The sequence below is a fragment of the Eretmochelys imbricata genome, chromosome 1 (genome assembly GCF_965152235.1).
Source record: "Eretmochelys imbricata isolate rEreImb1 chromosome 1, rEreImb1.hap1, whole genome shotgun sequence".
In the NCBI taxonomy this organism is placed as follows: Eukaryota; Metazoa; Chordata; order Testudines; family Cheloniidae; genus Eretmochelys; species Eretmochelys imbricata.
Window position 1 is genome coordinate 268,075,199 of NC_135572.1, and position 27,102 is coordinate 268,102,300.

Below are 27,102 nucleotides of genomic sequence, written 5' to 3' on the forward strand. Positions count from 1 at the left end.
CCCCCCCTTCCCCCTCTGTTACGTCATCAGCCGCCTCCTCGATTCACGCAAGACCCTGCTCGGTGTTGGCCGGGTAGCCGCTAGCAATCGCCTGAGGCACCTTCTTTATAGACCGGCGGCGGTTTGTGTGGCCACCTAAGGCTTGGAACACGCAGGGGAATGGGCGCTTGTAGATGATGTAATCATCCAGGGTCGTCGGCTCAGAAGGCCCCGCAATGTGTGAGCGGTCTATGCGAGGCGGCTGGGAGCGCTGCCACGTGTGGGGGTGGGGATGGCAGCCGTAGGAGCGCAGAAGATGTGGGGCGCTGGTTTCCGTACAGAACCAGGCATCCTGTAGTAGCGCGGTCCCGGCGCGGGGCGCAGCCATGCCGTGGCTCCCAGTTCAGAGGTTTATCCCGGCCGTGAAGGGCTTGTGCAGCTTATCAGGTCAGAGACTTTAATTCCTCCTAATGGCGAATCTCTCCCCCCTCCTGGGGGCCTGGCACTCACTGCTGCGAGGTGCCCGCTTCGTCGCTCGATGGCCCGTGTCTGTCTTCCCACTGCCGCCACCTTTTTTCCTCCATGCATTTAAGGACCCAGAGACTATTTGGCCTTTCCACTGTATCTTTAATAACCCAGTTCAACTAATTTGATTGTCATGGTAAAGTGTAAAATAGACCGGGGGGGGGAATTAGAAATAATAATCACCAGATGCATTTACCAGATGTTCAAGATGTCATTAATGCACATGTTAATTCCCTTTTTGTGACTAATAATGTGAGTCAAATATTTGTTTTCTTTTTATTGGTAAAATTGATGTTAAGGAAAATACAGGTACCTCACTTCTGCTTTCAAAGTTGAAAATTTCAAGGTTTGTAAAGGTAGGATATCCACTGCAATACAAAACAAAGTGTGGCTGAAAGCTGTTTAAAAATGTATTTTACTTCCTATTTTAGAAGATGGTTAAAACCAAGTATCAGTTTTTGGCATACTCCTGCAGTTGCACATAGCTCCTTGAAGGATCCAGGCCTTACTTATACAGCACACGCATAAAAGGATCAAAGCACTTTACAAGCACTAACAGGTTGCTGGCAGACCAAGAATCATATTTTTGAAAAATGTATTTAGTAACATAGATAAGGAAAGAATCTTAAATTAGTAAAACTGAAAGATTTTAAAAGTCAAATTTTTGTGTCCCCCCTTTATACTTTATATTTATGTACATATAGGTCCAGATCCTCAAAGGTACTTAGAGGCCTAACTCCCATTGAAACCTTTGAGGATCTGGGCCTTTGTTCTTAGCTTGGAGAATGAAGAAAGACTAGTTAGCTCTGCTTCCTGGTACTCCCACTTGCACCATGAAGCAGTATTTAGTTTCCAAAGACTGGAGGAATAACTCCAATCGAAAAAAGCTTTTCTTCCGGGGCGCAGCACAGTGTCAGAACAGGTAGGGACTAGCCTGCCTTAGTCAGGCAGCACCGCTGACGGGACTCTTAATGGCCCAGTCACTGGTACTGACCAGAGCCACCACAACCCAGCGCCTTATATTCCGCGACCCAGTACTGCTCTAGGGGGCTATTCCAGCATAGCTATGTTGAGGTAGAATCTGTAGTGTAGATATAGACCACATCTATGCTGTGGGGTGTATAGTGGCGTAGCTACAATAGCATAACCCTATGGTGTAGACACAGCCTACAGTGAGGAAAGGTGTTAATTCACTGCTGTAGGAAACACATGTCCCCCACCCCCCCGCAAGCAGTAGTAGCTAGGTTGATGGAAGCATTCTTCTGTTGACTTAGCTGCATCTACATGAGGGATTCGGTCAGCATAGCTATGGTGCTTGGTCTGGATTTTTCAGACCCTTGAGCGCCGTAGTTTTGTGAACCTAAATTTTAAGTGTAGACCAGGCCATAACCAGGATTCTTTATACTACCCTAGCAGTATAAAAGGACCTTATAATGGGCACTGCATGAGGGCATGTCTACACTAGAAACTTACATCCACCTATGTTAAATCAACTTACAACCATAAGTCATTACTGCAGTGGTTCATGTCCACACTACCTTCCTTCTCTCAGTAGTGTGCATCCCCACCAGAAGTACTTCCCTGACTTAAGAGGGGTAGTGTGGGGGGCTGAGAGCCTGGGCTCTCAGCTCCGCAGGCAGCTCCCTGCTAGGAGCCTCCCCGCCCCAGCTCTCAGCTCCTGCTCACCCTGGGCCCTCAGCTCCCTGCTGCCAGGATTCTGGCTGCTCCTGGCTGGGAGCTCTGCACCCGGAGTCCAGGTGGCTCCCAGGCTCTCTACAGGGAGCCACTGGGCGGGCCGTCAGAAGCAGGGTGGATGCAATCTGGCAGTGAGTGGGGAGACTGGGCGGCAACTGGCCTCTAGCTGGAGCTCCCACATACCCCATGGTGACAGCCCAGCTTTCTTGTCAATTTCACTGTTCCATGGAGTGGTAAAATTGACATAATGACAGCCAACAGTCCATATAAGTAACCTGCAGTGTCTGTGTAGACACTAACTAAGCCCTACATCTCTTGTGGAGGTGGAGTTATGATGTCTGTGTAGTAGGGCACTTGTGTCAGCAGGAGCAAGGGTGTAGTGTAGACACTGACATAATTAGGTCGACGTAAAATGCCTTACTTCGACTCTGTGGTGTAGCTCAAGCCTGAGTGATGAAAGGAGAATTAAGGTCAGAGGGTCTAGTTGCTGGGTGCAGGAGGTGGCTGTGACTGGGGAACTCAATTATTTAGTTAAGTCCCAACTAGCATTTGGCAGTCCTGTAGCCAGGCACCACAGCAGTTATCCAGTAGTGAAGGACTGTGATACAGACTTGCTAAAATAATAATTAAAAATCCAAATCTAGAAAGTTGTTTTGAGGATAAATAGATAAGGGATATTCAGTGATATTAAAATTATCATGTTCTTGTTTCTCTCTTCCTATGCAGTTCCCCAACCTCTCTACACACTGCTAGTTCTTATTGTAGTTGTCTGGGCTCTTGGGATAGGCTATGGAGACTTTCACTTCTGAATGACTAGTTCCAATTCAGTTTAGGATGATAGTAAATAACTTAGTTAAGTACTAAGAGGAGACTCTGAGGCAGCCTCCATATGAATACGTCTATCACAACAAATGTCACAATGACACTCGCTGCCCTTTGGCAGTCTTCGTACAAAGATTGATTGCAAAGGCCATAAAAACTAACTACCCTTTTCCCCCATAAGGTGGGCCTTTGAGTACATGATCAAAGTATATTGGGAGGATGGTGGGGGTGGGGGAGGTTGGTTGACCGTGTTGGCGCTAGTGCAATTTTTTTTTGTGGGTAAACTAAACATTTCATTTTCCCTACATGGCATCGTACACAGATAGAAGAGATTAATCACACACAAACCAGCACAACTCTCCTCTTTCAAGCATGCAGTCACTGGTTTGTCAGTGCCAATGTACCTTAACTTTACGTAATTTATTCATCTTAGTCCATGGTTATAACTGCTATATTTATTTCATCTGTAAATCATTATTTGAGTTTGTATTTTAATAGTTTTATAGTCAACTATGCAAGCAACAAGTTGAAAAGTTAAGGAGAGTTATCATTGCAAGAAAAGTGGGATGAACGGTGCTAAGAGTCAGATCTTTAGAGGGTATGTAAATTTGCTGTATGATACTTGGAAAGGTCTTTCATCTTCAAACTGTGCAATTCTTTTGCTTTAGGATGCAAGTCCTGTTTCTTTCGGAGATTATCCATCCAGCCTGCCCAGCAGAGGAAGATTCCAAACAGGTACCTGGGACAGCCCAGCTCCTTCACACATCCACACCTTCTCAAACCAGGTAAGGGCTCCTGAGCCGTTGGGGTAGTTAACCAGTGGCACCCTTCGTATGTTTCTCTGAGAAAGTACCTTAGTTGCCCACATCATATAAAAGGGTCTGTAGCTTGGCACTATCATTTATATTTACTTTATTCCAGTAATTTTATTACTTGTGGAATTCTCTGTTCTGAGACAGCATCTGATTCCAGAGAGAGGCTATACCCTAATCCCTAGATTCACAAATTCCAGATTTATTTTCCTTCCTGATGCAATCTTCCTCTTGCCACAGACAAAGTACTATAGACCATTTCTGTCAGTGGCACGTCCTTAGCTGGCTACCCTGCCAATATAATCTAATTCATTTTTAGAGTCCTTTGCACACTCTGTATCACAAAAATGTTTCATAGACAATACTCTGTGAATCAGAGAGAAAAAGAAGGTTTTAAGAAGTGAGATTTAAAGAGGGGATATGTCTCAGTAGAAGGGGTTGGGAAGCAGAATTCCAGATTAAACAGAGCAGCACACATTTAAAGAGCACTTCCCTCCTCTTCCCCCAATTATGGAGGGGTGTGTAGAAGGAAGAAAGGAAGACACCGGCATAGGTGACTCTAAAATTAGAGAGGTACAGTAGGGAACAGGAGAGCAGATTAAGTTGGTGCACCATTGTGAGATCAGAAAGGTGGGCTGGAAATCAGTGAAAGTGAGTAAGTCAAAGAAGTAAGGCATTAAGCAGATTTATAAGAGTAAAAATATATTTTTAATTTATTACATACAGTCTAGAAAAGAGATTATGAATAAAGCTAAGAATTCTGTTATTGGTTAACAGTTCCACATAATCAAGGCTGGTATTGGGGAAAAAATAAATTTATCGAATAGTTAAGAATTCATAAAACTTATTAAAACAGCTAGGATTGTAAATGGGTATTGATTTATTTAAAATAATAAATGAAAATTTGCAGTCATTCTGAAAGCCTAAAAATGAATAGTTAAGGCTAAAAGAGTTTACAAACTCCGTTGGCACAGCCATAATGCTAGTGGAACTCCCAAATTGCACCAGCCACTACAAACAACTTTTAAATGCCACCAGACCTGCAGTGACATATATGAAGCCCACTGGAATGAGATGGAGCATTCAGAATTTCAAAATTCCATAGTGGATAACTCCAGAATTCAGTATCTGACCATAAAAGAAATAGATTTGTGCCCTTTGCCTCTTCTAGGGCTATAGAATAAAACTAATATGAAGTTTCTTAGACCAAAACAGGTTTTAAAATATGTTTTTATTTTTTTTTAAAGTTAGAATTTAATGAAAGTGAAACACTAATTTTTCAAAGTCCCTTTCCTCAGAAAAATAAGTTCCCCCAAATTCTTAGAAACCACAAATACAAATTGTTTTTAGAAAGCCGTTGTTGAAGGAGGCTGAGGAGTGAGCTTATACCTCAAAATGAGTTGCAATTTTAATCATTGAGTCATTATAATATAGATCAGTATAGTATAGCAAACAGGAAAAGAATTATAAAAATAGACATTAGAATATGAAAAATATATATATCTCAAAATAGGAAGGACATTAACCAAAATACCCTTTAAGACCTGAATAATTTTAGTTTAAATCAGGGGCGGGCAAACTTTTTGGCCTGAGGGCCACATCGGGTTTCCAAAATTGTATGGAGGGCCAGTTAAGAGAGGCTATGTCTCCCCAACAGCTAGGCATGGCCCGGCCCTCAGCTCCTATCTGACCCCCCCCACTTCTCGCCCCCTGCTGGCTCCCCAGGGGCTCCTGCCCCATCCACCCCCCTGCTCCCTGTCCCCTGACCACCTCCGAACCCCCCCACCCCTGACTGCGCCCTGCCACCCAATCCAACCCCCCCCGACTGCTCCCCTGGGACCCCTGCCCTATCCAACTCCCCTGTTCCCCGCCCTCTGACCGCCCCGACTGCTATCCACACCCCTGCCCCCTGACTACCCCCTCCGCCCACCTCCAACTTCTCTGTTCTCTATCCAACCCTCCCTGCCCCCTTACCGCGCTGGCTGGAGTATCGGTAGCTGGCAGCGCTATGGCTGCACCACCCAGAGCACCGGGTCAGGCCGCGGCTCTGCAACTGTGCTGCCCGGCTGCCCAGAGCATTGCGTCGGCAACGAGCTGAGGCTGCGGGGGAGGGGGAACAGCAGGGGAGGGGCCTGGGGTGAGCCTACCAGGCCAGGAGCTCAGGGGCTGGGCAGGAGAGTCCCGTGGGCTAGATGTGGCCTGCGGGCTGTAGTTTGCCCACCTTTGGTTTAAATCATAGTTAAACTAGTCTCCAGTATTTTTAAAATACTTAGGCTGTTCGTGTGTCCTCCCTCTGGTTTCAGTGACAATCTCTTGTTCTCTGTACTTCTTATTCTTTGCTAGTGAAGGTTGGTAAAATGTGAGGTCCCGAGAGAGAATTTGTATCCTTGGTATCATTGGAAGTGTAGCTCCTTTTTCATGTTCAAAAGATCCCACCTTACTAATCATTGGGAGAAATTAGGTCTTTTATGGAGGAGTTTTCTTTGCTCAATCAAATAGTCTGACATCATCCTGGAAGGCTTGGCTTGTTTCTAAATTGAGCCCCTTGATTGGTTAAATATTCAAGGACAATCTCTCAGACTCTGATTGGTCTCATGTGGTACCTGTAAAACTGACTTTGCCTTTTACACTTTAGAATTAACTAATATATGACTTGACATGGCACCAGAATGTCTGTCCAAATACAACCTTATCTGCTGAAATTAACACTAGACTTAGCACCACAGTCTTCTGTTCAATGTCCAGATGCCATAAAAGCTGATGGTTTCCAACAGAGTTAAAGTTTAGTTTGCTTTGCCACCACTCTTCCCCCTGCCCCGCCCAGTAGTTGTTGTCTGGCTTTAGTTTGCTCCCAGAATGCTTTGGGTTTTTGTCTAAGGCTGCTTGATCAAAATCTTTGCCCAGAAGTTTAAAGCAGAAAAGTTAATTGGTTTAAAAAAGAGTCTTTTTCCCTGCACAGTGTAGGAACAGAGTGAACCAAGGATGTGGATATCTGAGGTCAAAGAGGCAGGATGGAGAGCAGAGGAAAGTGGATTCTGAGCTCTGAAAGATCAGGGGAGTGGGAGAGCCGTGGAATGGGGGGATATGAGATTAGCGAGCTAGCATGGAGTTTTAAGGAGAGCCCTGAGTAGGATGGGGAGAAAGTGATTATGAGATGAGAATGTTACTTCATCCATTTTGTTTTTCATTCATAGGGGAGGTAACACCGGGATTGTCACAGGTGGAATATGCTCTACGCCGACACAAGCTGATGACTTTGATCAAGAAAGAGGCGCAAGAGTGGGGTGGGGTGGACCACACAGTGATTCTGCTATCCAACCCCACCTACTACATGAGCAACGACATCCCATACACCTTCCACCAGGACACCAACTTCCTGTACCTGTGTGGGTTCCAGGAACCTGACAGCATCCTGGTGCTGCAGAGTTTGCCTGGCAAGACATTGCCATCCCACAAGGCCATGCTCTTTGTACCACGGCGAGATCCAAGCCGAGAGCTGTGGGATGGGCCACGGTCAGGCACAGATGGGGCAGTAGCTTTGACAGGAGTGGATGAAGCTTACCCCATAGAGGAGATTAGACACCTTGTAAGCAAACTGAAAGGTAATGGAAACGAGATGAGATGGAACCCAGGTTAAAGGGACTGGATGACCCAAGATTGGGAAGCGTTCTCTGTCACTGGTTCCAACCAGACCCTGTATTGGGAGGCACATAACACTGGGAATAGAAAGAGATTTTTCACATCTAAGATATGGATTGTAATCTGTCCCCAGTTTGGTCGTGATAGAAAAAAACCTGTCTGTGGCTCTTTAATGGCTTGTGGATTAGAGGTCTGTATCCAGATACTACTGAATTGATACCACTGAACACAAAGTGGTACTAATTGGTCCTTTGTTGTCAGTGTCAAGAGAAATTAAGTATTCACTGGGCCACAGAGACTGACCTTCCTCCTCTCCCCTAAATGTGGCCCTTCCATGTTACCGGGCAGTACAGTACCACAGATATTGCCTGTGGGAAGCTTGCGCTGCTGCTGCCCATACTGTATTGATCTTTTACTAGAGGACTCCAATGTCTAATGGCTCTCAGCCCAGCATCTTCACCTACATTAAATTCACTTTAAAAACCATATGTGGTGATACACAAACCCATCTTCACAATTCTTCATTTCCTGGATTGTGTGGTATATTTGCTGCATTATACCAGATTCTGTTACACAGTGAAGCTTATAAAAAAGATCACTCTTGTTAGACAACCTCCTGTCTTAACCTCCCCAAAATGTGCCCAAATATATTAAGTACTTTTGCTCCACCTTTGTTAGAGCATCTGTTTTCAACTGGGATTCTGCGGTCCCCTGGCAGACTGTGAGCCCTTTCAGGGGGACCACAGGGCCCCATGGCTGAAACCCAGTGCCCCCGATCCCCGCCCCTCTCCCCCCCGGGGCCTGAAGCCAGGAATGGTGGGGCTGAAGCTGGGAGTCCCACCCCGGGGCTGAAGCCCCAAGCTCCCCCTCCCCACCCCAGCTGAAGCTGGGAGCAGCGGGGCTGAAGCCCTGTGTCCATGAGAAGAGTTGGGACAGCACAAGGTTGTTGCCCTCCCAAACTGCAACGCCTTACCCAGAGTGGGGCAGTCCTGGGGGCAGCTCCCCCCCACACACTTCCTCTACCCCAGCCCTCCTCAGGCCCTGCCCTCTGACCAGATAGTAGGCAGGAAGCCAGAGCCAGGCAGTGTGGGACAGCTGCTTCTGTGACTGGTGATGGTATGGAGTGGTCAGCTGTGGCATTTCCCCATCTGCTGCTGGTTCCTGGGGTTGCAGCTTCTCCTCAGCTCCCAGCCCCCTTTGACTGCTCATGCAGCTGGTAAGAGCCGCCCAACTACCCTCTGCCTGCACCCTGAGCTACCCCCTGCCTGCACACAGTCCCTAGCTACTCCTCTCCCTGCAACCTGAGCTACCCCCTGCCCGCACACAGCCCCTGGCTGCCCCTGCCTGGACTCTGAGCTGCCCCCTGCCTGCAAATAGACCCTAGCTACCACCTGCCTGAACCCTGAGTGGTTTTCAAACTTTGAACTGAGTTCCCCATTTGAGTTATATTTTTTTGGTTGCATCCCCTCTACATCCGAGACAGGTGGGTGGCCTGGTGAGGTGAGTCAGGGAGTGGAGGTGGCACTTTCTCCCTGAACCCTGCTGTGCGGAGATGGCCCAAGCCCCACCGGCTCTTGCCCCTTGAAGTCAAATTATGTCTACACCCAAGGGTCCTACCCCTTGCCTGGAGCCCCAAATCCTCCCTGGTGGGCCCTGGAGTTTTTATAGCATGTTGAGGGGGGCCGCAGAGATGACTATCTCTGTTAAGCAAATGGTTTTTGTTAGTGTCTTCTGGGGTCTCTACAGAAATGTTCTGATGAAGGTAAGGGGTGTTCCACCCCATCTTAACCTCTCCTCTTTTTTTTTCTCTGTATATAACATGTTTAAAAAAACAAGAGAAGAAAAATGGAACCCAGGAGGCAGACTAGTTGTCCATCTGGTCCATTGACAGCGGCCAATACCAGATGCTGCAAAGGGAGGTGCAATATGCCCCATAGTGGATTATCATAGAATAAACTGCACAGAGGGAAAATTTGTTGTAGGCCTCCCTTGTGCCCCAAAGCACAAGAGTTTATTTCTCTTGTATTTTTTTTTATCCTGTCTAGTGTAACTGGATGGTTTCATTATCCATAATTGCTAGCTCTATTAAGGATGAACTTTTAAAAACTATTTATTATTCTACATTATTAACAGAAAACATACTTTAAAGTGACAAAGTACTTTTTTGGAATTCATCAAGGGGGTTGCTGAATTGTTGGACGTGCAGAGATGAAAATGTGAGGTCCGGACTTCTCGTTGTCATTTAAAAAAATCCCATTTCAAGAATGGAGTGCTGCTGATCCCAATATTCTAGGCAGATTTCAATGTGGATAATTACATTCTTCCTGAAGAACTTCACTTCAGCTGAAGGCCAGAGACAGGGCATTTCTAAACAATCCACCCCAAAACATAATTGCTATGGACCCCTGCCCCAGGTGGTCATGAGCAAGAGGTGGTTTTGTCTTATGGGTTCTTTGGGATCAAACAGGGCATCTAAGCTCAGGAATCTAAATTCTCATTATGCAATCTTGCAAGGTTATGTTTTTGTCATGAAACATTTTCCCCCACTTTACTTTATCCGACTAGTGCAGCTTTCGCTCTGAAGGGGAAATGTATGTGGGGAAAATAACAAATATTTATAGAAATGGATATTTACTTACTGAGTGTATTCTTTTAATTTCATAAACTATTATTAAATTTACAAAAACCAGATAGACTTGTTTACTTGCATATTACTAACCTGCTAAGATACAAGGAGATCATTAATATCATGTTACACTGAGGTCACATGTCAGGTATGAGGCCATATTACAAATCTAGGGGAAATTACCTTTCAGATGACATGTCACATCTTCAACTTTTTCTAGTCTAGGCGGAGTTCGCTCATACAGTGATCACAAAACATCTTTAATCTTAGTCTGTGTCTGTTTTGTTTTGTGTGTCTCAGGTGAATCGAACATGGTTTGGTATGATTCTGCAAAGCCAGTGCACACACAGCTCCACTCTGACTACCTGCAGCCTCTTGCCGAGATCAAAGCTGGGAGCAAAAACCGCATCCGATCTATTCATCATCTAGTGCAACAACTCCGGCTGATCAAATCCCTTGCAGAGATCGAGAGGATGAAAGTTGCCGGAAGGGTGACATCAGAGGTATGGGATGTGAACCCATCAAGGAAACAAAGGCAGTCATTTCTTGAGTGTGGGGTAGCATGGACTGGTACACTCATATAAAAGGAAACTGGGTCGAATTCAGCTAGGCTGGAGTGGTAACTTTAGTCTTGCCTGATCTCCCTTTATGGAGGCACAATTTCTTGACCTCTCTCAGTTAACCATACTCTACTTCCCTCCCCCATATCACAAAGAGTATGAGGCCTGTTGCTTGAACTGCTAGAGTGCTCAACCTTGACATAATTTCAGTCAAGACAACCAAGGAGTTGTTACATATCTGATGTCCTTTTAAAAAAAAAAAAAAGATTTTTTTGTGCTCCCGCCCTCTCCCCTGCTTCCTCATGCCATTCTTTCCCCTTCTTTTGCTACTTTCCTCTGGTTCTCGTATTACAGACCAGGGTGAGAAAGAGGGACGGTGCATCCCTCCTTTACATCCTTCACAACCTTGAATATTTTTGTCAAGGAAAGTGAAGTCAAAGGAGACTCTTCCCTCAGCTTCAAATCCCATGCTAATGAAAGGTCTATATTGTTGTTTGACAGGCTTTTATAGAGACAATGTTTGCCAGCAAATCCCCAGTGGATGAAGCATTTCTGTACGCTAAGGTCAGTATCTTGTTGGACTGTGGATGGTTCTGGGGAGGTAGAGAGGGCTGTGTATTGTTTATTTCTCCAGGAAGAGTAAAAGGATCTGAGAGCTGCCTATGGCTGATAAGGGTACAGAGCTGTGAGTGGAACCCAAGCCCCTTCTCACCCAACTTTTCTGGTTCCTTTGACATGCCTATGACATTCCCCAACAACTGCAGCTCTGTCAAGCCTACGCTTTTGAATTATGGCAGCAGAACATTTTGAAGTGTAGCCATCAGCAGGCTTTCAACCCAGGACCTTTGATACTAAAAGCTGGATTTTTTTTACCCATTGAGCTAAAGGAGTAACTCCCTAGGCTGATAGCTGTAGTAAACTCTTAACCTCTTATGTGGACTAACCACTAGACAGCGACTGACACTGCCAGTGTGGGTTACACATCTTTCTCAGAAGGCTCTCTGTGTCAGTGTCTTTGCTTCAGAAGAGCAAGATGAATGGGGCTGCAGCTTCTGGAAAGCTTACTGCAAATCTAAAGGGTGCTTTAAAAAAAATACTTTTGTAAGGAAGCGCTGCACATTCTATAAACTGGATCGTGGATTTTTCAGAACCTCTCATATGTTTCATAAAAATTGTCTTTGAAGCTATAGCAGCCTATCCCATTCCTTTAAAAGTGCAACAAGTATCGTAGCAGAGCAGAGAGTATTCCTGGGTGTGACTTTCCCACCTGGGGGATTGGGGTGAGATGCTAGTCAGTGTGGTAGTGAGGGAAGCAGCAATAAGGGGAGAAAAGGACAAAAAGATGCAATGAATAAAGAAATAGAAACAAATAAAGGAGACAGAAAAGACAGAGAGAGAGAGAGAAGAAAATAAAAAAGAAACAAAACGAAATAAAAAATGGGGGCTGAATCCAGAGCCTGTGGTATGTGCTGTAGAGAAGAGAACTCACAGTACATGTGGGCATAGGTGAATTGGGAGTGTGCATGACAAGGAGAATGTCCTAATACACTTCATCTAAGTAATGTGAGACTGGAGGAAAGTCAGCATAAGTGGAAAATTGTTGGGGTGATGCATAGGGAATTCTGGGATTGTGTCTGAGGCTTTAGTGAAGATCCACAGGCTCTTCCATTCTCCCTTTCTTGTGCAAGGTATGAAAAGCAAGTGATAGATCACGGCCATCTGACTTTTGTCAATTATGTGGAACTACTAATGGGGTTAGTACAGTATAGTACAGAGACGAGGCATTAGTGTTCTTTAAAGTATTGTTAACTATTAATGTCAGATGTAGTCTGCATCCTAATAATTGTAATATAGGGTGTCACTAAGGGGGAAAGGTCAGAGAAGAGCCAGAAATATGTGTGGGAGAAGGAGGGAGAGAGCAATGAGTTTTCCAGTGAGGAATAAGGCTTTCCCATTTAGGATTTCATTGCTCTCCACACTGATGTACTTCCTATTGTTGTTTTGGCTAAGAACTAAATTTCTATGCCTGTACAGCTCTCTTTGCGTGTCTGGAGAGATTAATATTGGATGTATACTACCCAGCAGTGCCAAGATCCAACCTCCACAAACTTCTGCTTTTACACTAGATTCAGTCCTGGGGGATTCTGAATATTTACCTTCCCCTTACCCATTGCAAGATGTAGTGAATGTCCAGTTTGTCCACTGGTCATGCCTTTTCTCTAGCATTTGAACCCAGAATATACCCAAATAACAAGTGATGTGATCTTAAATCTTTTTACAGTTTAGTTTATTAGCACTCCCACATATGTACAAAATTCATCCCAAAATAATTACAATTACAAACTGCCTGCCACAGTTCTATGCAGAATTACAGTATCTTCTCTGAAATAACCCTCTAACATACATACAAAAAAATTAGACCTTTCCATGAAACAAATGCTTCCCAGAAGCATTTTCAGAAATACCTATAAAATACAAATTGAGGACTGAATCCTGCTTACTTTTCTCATCCAAATAGTTTTAGGGATTTTAGCAGGATTGCCTCTTTCAGCAAGACAAGCAGGATGTGGCCTTTGATGTCTGAGTTGAGTGGGGTCTGTCTGTGCTGATCAGTAGTGCAGACTTCTAGAGAAGCTGATTTAATTTAAGATGCAATTTAAAAAAACACCCTCCACCCAGAACTGTACTATACAATTCACTACCCAAAGCATTTAGATTGTGGGTACTGTGGGGCATTTTGTCCCACACAACTTGGCAAATTTTAAAAGATGTTTGGTAATGGTACTTTGTACTTGTTTAGCTCTTATGTCTGAGGACATTAACTAAATTCATCCTCACTCTATTATCTACTTCAGCATTGGAGGAAAGTGAGGAGTTGGGATTCCTTTCATGACTGTGGCACAAATAGTTGGGCATAACCTGTCTGAATCTGCTAATGTCTTCTGCTCTGACGTAAGATAGGGCACTCCCTTAATCAGGCAGTGAGACAGGGTCACAAAAATAGATATTGATCATAAAAGTTAGCAAAATCTAAAAATTTTGGTATTTCGGAATTAAAACACTCCCAAAGCTAGATAAAGAAGAACTTCAAAAATTTGCTATGTTGTATGGGAAGTGAGAACAATGCTTTAAAGATGCACAAATCCCCACAAAAATGTATTAAAACATCATTAGTGTAGCATTTAGGAACTCGGACAGAGAGAGATCTTCTATGAGACCAAACACTGGGTTCCAGACACTTCTGTGAAAAGTGATCATTCTGCGTCATCTTCTGCTGTTCTGTAGAACTCTTGGGCTGTTTTCATTCAGGAAGTGATGTTTTCGGTTTCATTTTCTTCTGGGTTACTGCCTTCTGCACAAACAGAGAGAATGGCAGTAGGGGCAGGAGCTATGGTTGCCCAGCACAGTTGCTTACTGTTCCAGAACTAATGGGCTTCTTCTCTCTGAATTGATTGTTCCAGTTTGAATTTGAATGCCGGGCACGAGGGGCTGACATCTTGGCTTACCCACCTGTGGTTGCTGGTGGCAACAGGTCGAACACCTTGCACTATATAAAAAACAACCAGCTTATCAAGGTAAATCAAATGCCTTCCATGTGTTTAAACTCCAATGTACTGATACTGTGTCCATTTACCAGCCCCTGACCACTGGTTACACCAGGCCTACCTGTACCCTCGTTGCCTCTGTAGTGGCAAGAAGTGCTGAAACAAATGGGGTGGAATGAAAGAATATTTACACAGCAATGGGAGATGGGAACATAATATAGTTGTTGGCAGTAAGGCCAACTTCAAATCCATCCTTACCTTTTCACTGTCTGTCTTTTAATGCACCCATTGCCATATTTTCTAAAGGATGCTGAGCTAATTTGTTAGTCTCTAAGGTGCCACAAGGACTCCTCGTTGTTTCTGCTGATACAGACTAACATGGCTACCACTCTGAAACCTCTCATCGGATAGCAAATCTGCTCCTGTATCATGCATTTCTGTAGTGCTTGTGCAGCAGTCTAGAATGCTGGGTGGATTTCTGACATTGTAAAAGTGAGACAATAGCACCAGTCACACTGAAGACAAAGTTGTGGTAACAGGGATGCTAGGGCCCCTCCTCTCTCACCTGAATTCTTCAGCCTTGCTTTACTTTGGTGCACAGTAAGCTGCAGCAGCAAATTTATGCTCTTTTTATGACAGAAAAGTCCAATTAAATCCATTTAGCGTGGCTGAGAAGGGAGGGCAAAATTATTTGGGGTCTCTTTGACTTGCTGTTGGTGAATCTGTCTGCCTTGTTTTCTGGACTTCGAACCATTGAGTCCTTCTCCAGCAATTCTGACAAAACAATCTTAGCTTCGTGCAAGTCTCTGGAGGAGGTTACTACGTTACTATACTATATCTAGGACTCACATTTCAGTAGAACCTATTATCTTGCCTCCTCATTTATGTAGGAGTGAGCTTTCTTCCTGGCTTAATCTTTTGTTGAAGAGAGAGTGCTAGTTGGGTCCTTGAAATATTCTTCTCATACACATGCATCCATGATAAGACCAGTCACTGTGTTTAAAAAAGGCTGCCATTGTTACACTGCTGGTCAAGGTCAGGCTTGCGAGCATAACTCGGATGGTTTCTGATAAAGCCAGTTCAAAGCATTTTTATTAGTTTTATGGGGAACTGATTATCATGAGGATACAATCATTAGCAAGACATTTGCCCTGCTTTTCCTCTGAGATGTACCTTTTTGCCAGCTGACATGATATTGTGTCTAGCTTGGAAGACATTCCCAAGGAAAATCCTAACTCGTCGTGACACTTCCTTCTAGAGGACTTTCCTTTCCTGTGCGGAAATGTGATTGAGTCACTCTAGAATTAAATCCCCCATTTCACCTAAATTTTTGGAGAAGGGTCCCCCTTACAATGGAGGAAGAAGGAGGTGGCAGTGTCCGGTAGCACGGTTAACACCTTGGCAACCACCCGTACAAAGCATGCCATTCCCACCAATTCAGATTAACTCAAAAATTGCCACTGATAATGTTAAAGTGTGGGTGGCTGCTCCCAAGTTAGACTCCACAATGACCTCTTGTTCCAGAGAAACTTCCCTTCCCATAGAATGAAAATTGTGTCCATTAAAAGATCCTATCATCTCAGACTGTTAGGTTCTCTTCATAGTGTCTTGGTGTTACTTCACAGAATAATTAAGTAGTGTCGTCACTGTCTCAGTCTGTAGAATACAGGGACAGGATGTTGACATAGTGAGACTGTCAGACAGTGGCCCTGCCTGGAGTATCCTCCAGCAGCCAAACAGGTGCACCTGCCTCAGTTTCCCCTCCTTCAGAATCCCCAATAACTCTGCCATGAATCTCTCGCCCCATACTCCTCCTCCTTGGGGCTGGCTTGTTACAAAAACAGTGCAAATAGTCCAAAACAAAAGTCCCAAGACATCCATTTCTCACAGTATATCATCCTTCAAATCCCAAGCTCTTTAATCCTCTCCTGTCCTTTTGCCAGGACAGCCACCCACTCTTTCCAGCGGGAATCCCCACACCCTCTCTGCTAGGAGTTCATCCTCACCAGGGGAACATCCCTAACTCCCCCTAGTTCCAGCTGTTCACTGTGGAGACATCTGTTGGTGAGCCCACCAGTGCTCCCAGCCTTCAGTTGTCTCTGGCCCTCTTCTTCTCTCCAGGTTAGAAGTCATCAGACAACTCCCTCCGCTGCTTTCCAGCCTTCAGCCCTGTGACCCTGAATCTCTAGCTTGCGGAGGTCAGCCAGCAAACCCTTCTTGCTGCTCCCCTGCCTCCAGCCTTCCCCCAGGAGCCTCCTACAGTTTCCTCCAGGGACCTCTTGATCTCTGGCTGTTCTCACCTATCAAACTCTCACTCCCAGGCAGCTCTTGCCTGCCTTTTTTCTTGACTGACTCTTCCACCCTCTCAGTTTCTCCCTACTGATATGGCCAAGGTGCCTTCTCTTAATCCCCACTGGGAAGCAGCAGATGAGTCACTGGTGCACTGGCCTCTTCCTTCTTAAAGGTCCAGTGTCACCCTTTGATAGTGACATTTATAAGATAATCAAACCCGGATCTTGAGTGTCTTCAGCAAAAAAATTCTCCAGCATTTACTCAGTTTATTTTATTATTCCCAAGAAAACAAGCAGGGGATCATCCCACATTGAACTGAAATAATTAAGCCAGTTTCTTACAAGAGGTTTAAAATGGAGTCCAAATGGAAAGTCAGACTAGCAGTGAATCCAAACTACTTATGTAAATGTTCATAATATTTGTCAACCTATACTGATAGATGTTCCTGGTGTTTAGCTGTTAAGATTCTGCTTCATGGATTTCCCCCTAGTGCACAGAGAACTACACCCTCCCATTGACTCTGAGATCAATGGTCAGGAGGCCAAGTTCTGTGCTGGCTGCCATGCCAATGGGATGACACTTAGTGTAAGTCAATACAGAATTTGGCCCAAAGGTTTTACAGAACTGTTTGCTCGGTTGGCAGCCTGTTTAAGGAAGTAGCGCACAGCAGTTTCTCCATGCTTGTACCCTGGGTTTGCACATGGTTGCTTTCTGTGGGAGACACAGAGCTATTTGATGGGCACTGGAACCATTTGGCTGAATTGGACTAAAGTGAATAGAAGGTAAAGTGGATGTGAATGTGTCCTAAAGTCTCGGCTTCCCATGACCTGATGCATCTCAGAATCTATCTCTGCACTGCTGTGGGCAGTCCCAGTCCCAGGAGAGAGCAGTGAAGATAACAGAAATTGTTTTAAAGTTTCAGTCCCACAATGCTACTCTGTCCGAGGGGGAGTATGCTTGTTCAGTCTCCTGATATCTTGTAACAAGGATGGTTCCCTGGGCTAGAACTCGTCAACTGTCCCTTTTCCTCTCTGGAGCCCATGCACAAGAGGCACTGGACTTTCTCATCTCCTTCTCTGTAAAACCCTTTCAATCCTGATTATTATCACAGAATTCCTGTTAAAAGAGATCTCTCTATTGGAGACTGACTGGTATAAAGTGATGATCACAGACGCCAGCCTGTTTGAATAAAGATGGCTCCTTCAGGTGCAGAATAGTTCAGGGGAATGGAGCTCAGGCTTTCTAAGTATTGGCACCATTCAAGACTACCTAGCAGGGTAACTGAACAATTCAGCCATAGTTGCTTTTCTGAACATGTGGAACTGGAATGCTATTCTGTGAGAGGAGTCCAGTCTCCACTCCATCTTTGCAGAAAAGAATCCCCTTGTCCCAGGGGTCAGCCTCTCACAGAGGAAGCCACTTTCACAGAGGAAGATTAGCAGCTGCCCTGAGCCATGGTATATTTCTTCTTCTCCAGGATGGAGAAATGGTCTTACTGGATGGTGGGTGTGAGTCTTCCTGCTACGTAAGTGACATCACTCGTACCTGGCCCATCAATGGCAGGTAAGATGCCCACATATGGAAATGTGCTATGCGTTACCTCTGAGAGAGCGTGAGGATTGTGGTTGAGTGTGGGCATAGACGCATTAATCTGTGATTAGCCATAAGCGTGTGTGTGTGTGTGTGTGTGTGTGTGATGTCTGTCTATGTAAGTATTTCAGTGCATGCATCACTAGAGTATCTCAGAGTAACCAAAATTACATAAAACAAACATTCAGGGCGAGGACCTGTATGCCTCAGCCTTTCCTTATCAGTCACTGTAAGAATGTACATGGTTAGTACTATTTTTTGATTTCCCCCCTCTTAGTGTATCTACCAAGACAAATCTAAGATTACAGAGATGGGTCTTGCCTTTCCTTGTGCAGGGGCTGACTCTGGGCCTGTGAGTGAGATGTAAGGGAACTGGTGTTTAGTCCATGTGTGAGTGGCTGCCTGTCTCAGGTCAGGAAGGTTCCGTTAAGTGTGCCTGTGATGGTTGGGTTGGTTCCAGTGTCTCTTTGCTCGCATACTTCCCTTCAAACTGCAGCTTTGCCTTGCTTGGCTTCAGGCCAAGGATTCCAACCAAGGGTCCACTCTCCACAGCAGGGAAGGAGGTGACCTCATTAGTACCTTGTGTGTCCTTTCATATTGACAGCCACTATGTTCTCTTCTCAGTGCTTCAGCACTGAGCTGTGCCTGACTCAGAACTGCGCCTGACCTGGGAACTTCCCATTTGAGATGTGACCTCCTTCACTTTCCCCTGGCTTTCAGGTTCACTGATCCCCAAGCAGAGCTGTACCAGGCCGTCCTGGAGATCCAGAAGTCCTGCCTGAGCCTCTGCTCTCCTGGTGTGAGCCTGGAGAATATCTACAGCCTCATGCTGAGCCTTATGGGACAGAAGCTGAAAGAGCTGGGGATCCTAAAGAAAAGCTCCACTGAGAACCACCTCTTCAAGGTACTTTAATTCTCTTCACCCTGGCATCCCCAAACCAGTTCTGGTCCTTATCTTCTTGCAGGAAAGACAATCTGTATGGCAATCCATGCACAAGCCCTGGCGACCTGGGTTCAGGGCTCACTTCAGTATATGACTATCTCATGTTGCTACAGCCCTGACAGGAACATGTCCAATAAAAATGTGAAGCAAGGGGAGGCAATGCCTGTTTCTCTCAGCAGGTGGCAGCACAGCCAGATCGGATTGCATCAGCAGTTCTCAAGAAATGTAAAGGGGATGGGGTGGGGAACAGGAGGTGGGATTAGATGTTTTCCTTCCTTCTTACAATGAGATCCTTAGGTGGGGGAGGAGATTAGGGTGGTGCAGTGGAAGGGTGACCAGATGTCCTGTTTTTGAAGGGACAGTCCCGTATTTAAGTCTTCCTGCAGGTGTCCTGATTTTCCTTAAAAATGGGCAAATTGTCCCGTATTTTCTGTCTTTCTTCCCCCTACCCCCCAGAGTACTGGTGGGTCCTGCTGCTGGCCAGGTCTCTGCCCACCCATCAGCGGTGAGTGTGGGGTGATCTGGTGGGTGTGCAAAGCTGGTGGCAAGGTGAAGATGCAGCATGTGGGACAGGCCACTCCCCCTGTTGGTCCATCAGCGCAACCACCACTGCATGCCAGCTCTCAGCCAGCAGGGCCGTGGCCCGTTTCCAGCCGACACTGGCTGCGCACTGCGACGACTGGTTTGTGCGGGCAGGTGCCAGGCAGCGGCCGGTTACATGTCACCTCTTCTGATCACCCATCAGCCCTTTAAGTGCTCCCCCTCTTGCTGTTCTCTCCCTGCTTTGTCCCTCTGCCCAACCCCCCCACCCCCCCAAGACCTGCTGCTCCTCCATATCCCCACTGGTGGGACGCATCCTGCTCCCAATGCTGTGCAGACAACCAGCCCCTGGTCAGAGTACTCAGCTCACCAACACCAGGCTTCTTCCTCCTCAGCCTGGGGTGCTGGGCAGGAGGAGCTGAGCCCTGCATGTGCCAAAGCCCTGCACAGTGTTGGCATGGGAAGCGCCTCTGCCCCTCAGCTAAGCTCTGGAATGGGGGGGTGGGGGAGAAGTGATTGCCAGCCTGTTCATGCCCTGAACCTGCAGGCTCCGCAGCAGCCCCTTGGGCAGGGGCTTAGCACCCTCTGCACTCACCTCCTCCCACACCGCCCTGGCTCCTGACCCCAGGGAGCATGGGGCTGCTCCGTCCCCATGGCACCCTCCTCTGCTGAGCCACCTCTCTGGCCAGGTTCGCTGAACCCCCTGCAGTCAAGTTCCCAGGGCCCTGGTGCACAAGGCATGCTTAGGGCTCAACCGTTTCCTGCCTGCGCCGTAGCCGGGGTTGGGAGGACAGGAGGCAGCTGGGTCATGTCGGTGCTGGTGGCCAGCAGCAGCCTGGAGGTGTTAACTGCCTTTCCGCACTGTGTGGGCAGGAAGGAACAAGCTGCTTCCAGACACAGACAGGTGGGGGGAAGAGTTGAGCTCTGCAAAGGCACAGACCGGATCATCCTCTGCGGCTGGGAGCAGCTCCTGTCCCTTCCCTCCCGCAGAGTGCCGAAAGGCTGCTGCTGGCCATGTTCTGCTGTGAGCCTTGGCAGAAATCTGGGGAAGGTAGTGTATGTGACCCTGCGTGCCCCCTCACTTGTTGCCTCGGGAAGATGTGGTGCCAGGTACCGGGAGAGGCAGGTCAGTCCCAGGGGCCCAGCCAGACATGGAGGGTGGGGTTGGTCGGTCACCCCCCACATGAGGAAGTTATGTGGGAGTGGGGGGTGGGTGGGGGAAGAGTGTCACCCCTCCCTGTGTGAACCCTAAAGCCTTAAAGATAAGAAGGTAAATAAAAAGAATCCAATTACGCAGAATTTTTTTTAACGGGGGCTCAGTCAGCTTGATGTTAATTTGAACATTTATACTGCATAGTTCTGAATGATAGCCATTGAACTTGCTTGAATATGAGTAATTTTACCAGGTGTCCGGTATTCAGCATAGGTAAATATGGTCACCCAATGCAGTGGGGTTAAGCATTGTAGGGAGGGATGAAGTGAAACCTGTACAGCATTCTAAGCCTAGTCCTTCGAGAACATTTTATCCACATCACAAAATCACTGCACGGTTTGCTGCAAATTGCTGGCCCTGTTGATGAGTGGTCCAGGCCTGGAGTATTCAAGGGATGCAGCTCAGAGCGGAACTATATTGGCAGAGCTGTTTGAGGGGGCCTAAGACTGAAGTATGTGGTGTGTGCAGGCCAGGAGTGAAGAGATTTGGCTACTCTATTGAATCCAGCCGGGAAGCTGTCTGCTCTAGGCTTGGCTCAAGCCAGCGATCATCATTTGTTTCCATGAGCACCCAGTTCCCCCGCAGGCTAACATGAAATGGAGGAAAGCCCCCAGTGATCCTTTGGGGATGAGACTGATGAGCACAGTCCTTATGACAAGCACAAGTCATCCTGTTCCCATACATCCCACCCTTCCTCTCTTTTCTTCGTAATAACAGTCTTCAAGTATGTAAAACGTTGTTATAAAGAGGAGGGTGATAAATTCTTCTTTAACCACTGAGGAGAGGACAGGACAGAAAGACCTTAAATTGAAGCAGAGGAGATTCAGGTTAGACATAAAAAAACCTTCCTATCTGTAAGGATATCTAAGCACTGGAACAAATTACGAAGGGAAGTTGTGAAATCTCTGTCACTGGAGGTTTTTAAGAACAGGTTAGACCAGGGGTCAGCAACCTATGGCATGCATGCCAGTTTTTAATGGCACGCTGCTGTCTGCCGGACCCCAGCAGACAGCAGCGTGCCATTAAAAGCCTGGCCCGGCCCGGCCCGCTCTTCCTCCCCCCCCCCCCCCCCCCCATGCACCGCTCTCTCCTTGCAGGGCAGGCAAGCTTCCCCCTCCCCCTGCCTCTTCCCCCAGCTTGCTGGGTTCCTGCCCCTCCTCCTCTCCCTCCCTGCGGCGGCCCTTGCTACAGAGGGGGAGAGGGAAAAGCGGAGTCCAGGGAACTTGCGGAAGGGGGTGGAATTGGCATATCTCCTCCAGCCCCCTGTCGTGAGCCGCTCAGGGTGCGGGGCTGGGAGTACCCCAACAACCCCAGCCCACACCCCCTGCCCTGAACCCTCCTCACACACCCCAGCCCCCTGCCCTGACTCCTGCACCCCACACACATACCCAGCCCCGCCACACGCCATGCCATGACTCTTGCACCCCCCACATCCCCACCCGCACCCTGAGCGCCAAATGGGAGCTCCTGCACACCTCCCCACACACACACACTTTTCCACCTGCACCCCTCGCACCAAATGGGAGCTGCCCAGGTAAGCACTCCACATCCAAACCTCCTGCCCCAACCCTAAGCCCCCTCCCTCATTCTAGCTCCTGGCCAGACCCTACACCCCTACCACCAGCCTAATCCTTCACCCCCAGCCCTGTTCTCAGCACACTCCCACTCTCAGCTCAGTGCAGAGAGAGGAAGAGAATGGCTAGAACCAGGGAGAAGGTAGGTACCCACTCCATGTGGACAGGGCTGGGACCCCAGACCGGCAGCGGGCTGAGCGGGGCTGGCAGCTGGGACCCTGGCCAGCAGGAGCCAGCAGATGGAACCCCAGACCGACAGTGGGCTGAGTGGCAGCAGGCTGAGCCGCTCAGCCCGCTGCCGGCCCCGCTCAGCCCACTGCCGGCCTAGGTGAATGGAACCCCAGGCCAGCAGCGGGCTGAGCGGGCCGGCAGTGTAAGATCAGCATTTTAATTTAATTTTAAATGAAGCTTCTTAAACGTTTTGAAAACCTTGTTTACATATGACAATGGCTTAGTTATATAATATATAGACTTAGAGAGAGAGACCTTCTAAAAAACGTTAAAATGTATTTTTGGCATGCAAAACCTTAAATTAAAGTGAATAAATGAAGACTCGGCACACCACTTCTGAAAGGTTGCCAACCCCTGGGTTAGACAAACACCTGTCAGGGATGGCCTATAATAGAAAATACTTAGTCCTGCTTCAGTGCAAGGGACTGGACTAGATGACCTATTGAGGTCCCTTCCAGTCCTACATTTCTATGATTCTGTGTTGGGATGGAGGATCAGGGGCCAGGTTCAGTGGCTGTAGTAACAGTGTTTTCCTTCTTGCTAGGTTGTTCGGAAGTACTGCCCACATCATGTGGGCCATTACCTGGGTATGGATGTTCATGACACACCAGACATGTCCCGATCACTCCCACTCCAGCCAGGCATGGTGATAACCATTGAGCCAGGTAAAAGGACACACTTTCAACCCTGATTCACTCTGATGATGATATGATATAATTTTACATAGCTCCCTGGACATTCAAACCAAAATGCTTGAGGTGCTTTACAATGGAGTTAAAAACACATACTGTACTAGGAAAGCACAGTGAATTATTACCCTCCCAGCATATAACGAGAACTAGTTAGTTGCAAGGGTGAGCTCTTAAAGCGTATTCCTTAATCTTTACAAAGTAAGCATTCTGTTGTGACGCTTTCCTTCAGATCTTTACAGTCGGGCTCAAAGCCCTCAGATAAAAACTGGTCTCTGATGCGGACTTTCTTTTCTCTGCCCTTCTCCCCCATTGCCCAGAGCACTGTCAATGTCCCTTCTCATATAGGCAGCACTGACATCAAGAAATGCAGAAAGGCTGAATGGAAGCATGAGGGTTTATATTCACGTACAGGGGGTCTGTACGTAGCAGGGAAGTGCTGTCTTCTCTCCCCATCCTCTAGAAGCTGCCCCAAACAGTGGGGAATGAGAGAAACTTTCCTTGACAAAGCTCTTCCGGTTTGACCCCCTCCAGTATCGCTCAGTGCACAGTCCTGCCCTCATCACCATGTGAGCCAGTGAAGGAGGGGAGTATTCTGTAGTGTCTTCTCATCCTGCTCTTCTGAGGGGTTTTATTCCCTCCTTTCCCTCAGGCATCTACATCCCCCAGGATGACATGGCCGCCCCAGAGAGGTTACGTGGCCTCGGTGTGCGCATTGAGGATGACGTTGTGGTAACGGAGGACGCGCCCCTGATCCTGTCTGCAGACTGCCCCAAGGAGATCTATCATGTCGAGCAGATCTGTGGCCGCACCCTGTGATCGCTCTCCTCTGCCTTATACACCCTCCGTGGGTTCCTCAGGAAATGTGCTCCCTCATAGGCATGCAGTGATATATATTTCTGTGAATGGACCTGGTTGTAGGGCAGTGAGGGTGGGAGGTTGGGATGGAAGTTGTTGCTGTGTGGACTCTGTAGTTAGGACAGGGAATTGGATTGTTAATGGCTCAGGTAACATGACTGTTAGAAAGCGAAGAAACCATTTATTTACGTAGTTAACATCTGTTCTAGTTAGTGCTGATTTAAAGATCTAGAATGCAGGAGGGGGATCTCTCCACTCCTGTTCTCGTGCACATGATCTGTTTCAGTTCTGTCAGCAGGACAGTAGCGCGCCTTTCCCCCTCTGTGCCGCCCCCCCCTTTCTTCCTTGCGGGTCCTTGAACCGGATGCAGTGGCTGAGGGCCAGGTGCCACACGTTGCTCTTTGTTGGCCGTTTCACACCAGCCCAGTCAGACACCGATGGAAGTGAAAACGTTAAAAAGTTTGTCTGGGAGAGGGGGCAAGTGGGTTGTTTTGGGCTTCTGTGGAGCAATGATAAGAGGAGTTTTGGGAGACAGAAAGATGGGGTCGGGTTGTGGGTAGTTTGTATTGATGCAGAAGGATTTTAGTATCTAGGGAAGAGAATACGTTAGGCTCTCTTTCTAGGAGGTTTGAGAAAGATTGGCAATAGGAAGGAGGGGTCATCTGAAGGCATACAGCAGTATGGGTTGGGAGTTGGGAGAGGGGACTGACTGGGTTCAGTGCACTTGGTGCATGTTTGGATTGCCCATTCACCCAGCCTTCTGGTCTCTTCTCCCCCCCCCAACCCTCCCCAGATTCTCAGCTCCAGACTTCCACTCTACCTCCCCCACACCCTACCCCCAGTTCTTCTACCTGAGATCAACTTGATTGCACTGGTTCTCACTGATGAGCTGCTGTCTCTCCAGTTCAAATGTGTACATTAGTGTACAGCTGTGTCTGGGACAGTCAAAATCCCATCCAGTGCTTGAATGGCAGGTGCAGGCAACCACACCAATGCCCCTCAAGCAGCCCAGAATGTATTTTGTAACTTGTTAAGAGAGAAGAATAACCTCGAGTAGGGGGTTCCAGTAGTCTCCCCTTTGAAAGTTTTTTTGAACATATAGGTCACCTGCCTTTTGGTGATTTCCAAGTTTTGGTTTTTAAAAAATATTTTATTATTATTTTTTTTTAAAAGGTCTTTGACGTTATCTATGAGCCAGGTATAAATGTGACCCCTTGCCTTCAAGGGTAGATGAATGAATTTTCAGGCTCTAGAGAAGAGGATGAATCTTAATTCTCCATTCCCTTCCAACATTCAATCCATTTCAAACAATGGTAAATTTATCTATAATACATATATACTGTGTTTGGTTATTTATTGGTCATATTTTGGCAATTAGCTTTCTATTTAATACATTGTGAAAAATATCACTTACTACAATGTATATCCCTTGTTTTATTTATACATTATTTTGCTTCACTCCATTTTTTTTCCCCTCTTCTAAGGTAGATCTCCCTGTATTTTTCTCCTCTGTTGTTTCCAGTGTAGTTTCTTTTTTTATTTAGTTCTCTCCTTTCCCTGTGCTTGCTTTCTATCTTTCTTTCTTCCAAAATTTAACTTCCTAATCCCCGTGCTTCTCTTTTCTAATCGATCCCTCAATCTCTCCACCAACTCAGCCGCATGACTCTAGCAATTAACATATAGGCCTGGGAGTCAGGACATCTGAATTCTCTTCCTAGCTCTCTGCTGATTTTGTGTGACCTTTGGCAAAACCTTCTGTACCTCTCTGTGCTTCGTTTTCCTCTTCTGCAAAACCTACTTACTTCTTTCAGGTGGGTGTTGCAAGACTTGCTTAATTAGGGCCAAATTGTGAACCCTAGTGGATGTGTGCATCTCCCATTGCCTTCAAGGGGAGATAGGTACATGCATCCAAGGGATTAATTTGACCCTTTAAAGGCTTCTAACTTACCTGACCTGTTTTTTTTTGTTTTTTTTTTGTTTTTAAATAAGCAAGGGGAAAAAAGTGACGCTTTTAGTGAGTTTTACAGATCAATCTATACCTATTTAAAAGAATCTACTATATTTTGATTGTAATAATTTTGTTAAATCACAGATACTACAGTGACAAGTACAATATAAATTGTTAGAAAAAAGGCTCACTAAAGATATATGGAGATGCATTGTATTGCTGCTAATGTGCTAACTGATAATCATTTAGCCTGTACTCTAAATCTGTTACACATAACGTTATTCCAGACATGCCTTTAGTGCTGTGCCAACCAATAGCTACAGGTAGTAACTTTGGACTTCGAATTTACATGACTAGCTGTGAAAAACATTCACCTGTAAAGTTTTATATTTTCCCATGTACCTGTAACTGCAGAGTTGATGATTGTGTATCTATTTGTAAATAAAACTTTGAAATACAAAGTTATTTTTGAAAAAAGGATAATTTGTATTAAGTCATTTCTCTGACCATAAAGTTACATAAGAGCTAAGAACTTCCAGTAAGAACTTTCTTTTTCAGGGAGATATAAGCCACCTGTAAATTAACTCCGAATGAATTAACATGTTGTTGTTTTTTCTTGGACCAGGACCCCATTGTGCTACTAGCTATACAAACACAGTACAAAAAGATGGATTTATAATCTAAGTGTAAGACAAGAGACAACAGATGGATACCGACAGACAAGGGAATACAAGTAAACAATAACACAGCATTAGTCAGCATGATAAGCAGTGGTCTTTTAGTGAATATTTTTGAATGCAGGCACATAGTAAATAGTTATCCAAGAAAACAGTGTGCGATTTTCCTTACCAAGGTGGTTCCTGGGAATGTTGGAGCTTAAATTTGTGATTTAGTACAGAATATAAATTGTTTGTTCATAGTTCTATTGAGTGAAGAGTAATGGATCTCCTAGAGCAAGGGTGGGCAAACTTTTTGGCCCAAGAGGCACATCTGGATATGGAAATTGTATGGCGGGCTATGA

At 46.3% G+C, this 27,102-nt stretch overlaps 1 protein-coding gene across 1 annotated transcript; it reads left to right on the forward strand.

The window, feature by feature from the left end:
• The first annotated feature begins 42 nt into the window (after nucleotides 1–42).
• XPNPEP3 (X-prolyl aminopeptidase 3) lies at nucleotides 43–26,546 on the forward strand. The gene is made up of 10 exons (XM_077830488.1): nucleotides 43–426; nucleotides 3,690–3,806; nucleotides 7,028–7,435; nucleotides 10,399–10,601; nucleotides 11,160–11,222; nucleotides 14,120–14,233; nucleotides 17,973–18,058; nucleotides 18,806–18,989; nucleotides 23,131–23,251; nucleotides 23,928–26,546. The coding sequence occupies exons 1-10, from the start codon at nucleotides 366–368 to the stop codon at nucleotides 24,092–24,094; spliced, it is 1,524 nt and encodes a 507-aa protein (XP_077686614.1). The 5' UTR covers nucleotides 43–365; the 3' UTR covers nucleotides 24,095–26,546.
• The last annotated feature ends 556 nt before the right edge of the window (nucleotides 26,547–27,102 follow it).

Excerpts from the sequence above, each read along its gene's own strand:
- XPNPEP3 (XM_077830488.1), top strand. The coding sequence starts at position 366 with ATGCCGTGGCTCCCAGTTCAGAGGTTTATCCCGGCCGTGAAGGGCTTG. Across the intron at positions 10,602-11,159 it reads CCGGAAGGGTGACATCAGAG|GCTTTTATAGAGACAATGTT; the intron begins GTATGGGATGTG and ends GTTGTTTGACAG. Across the intron at positions 14,234-17,972 it reads AAAACAACCAGCTTATCAAG|GATGGAGAAATGGTCTTACT; the intron begins GTAAATCAAATG and ends CTTCTTCTCCAG.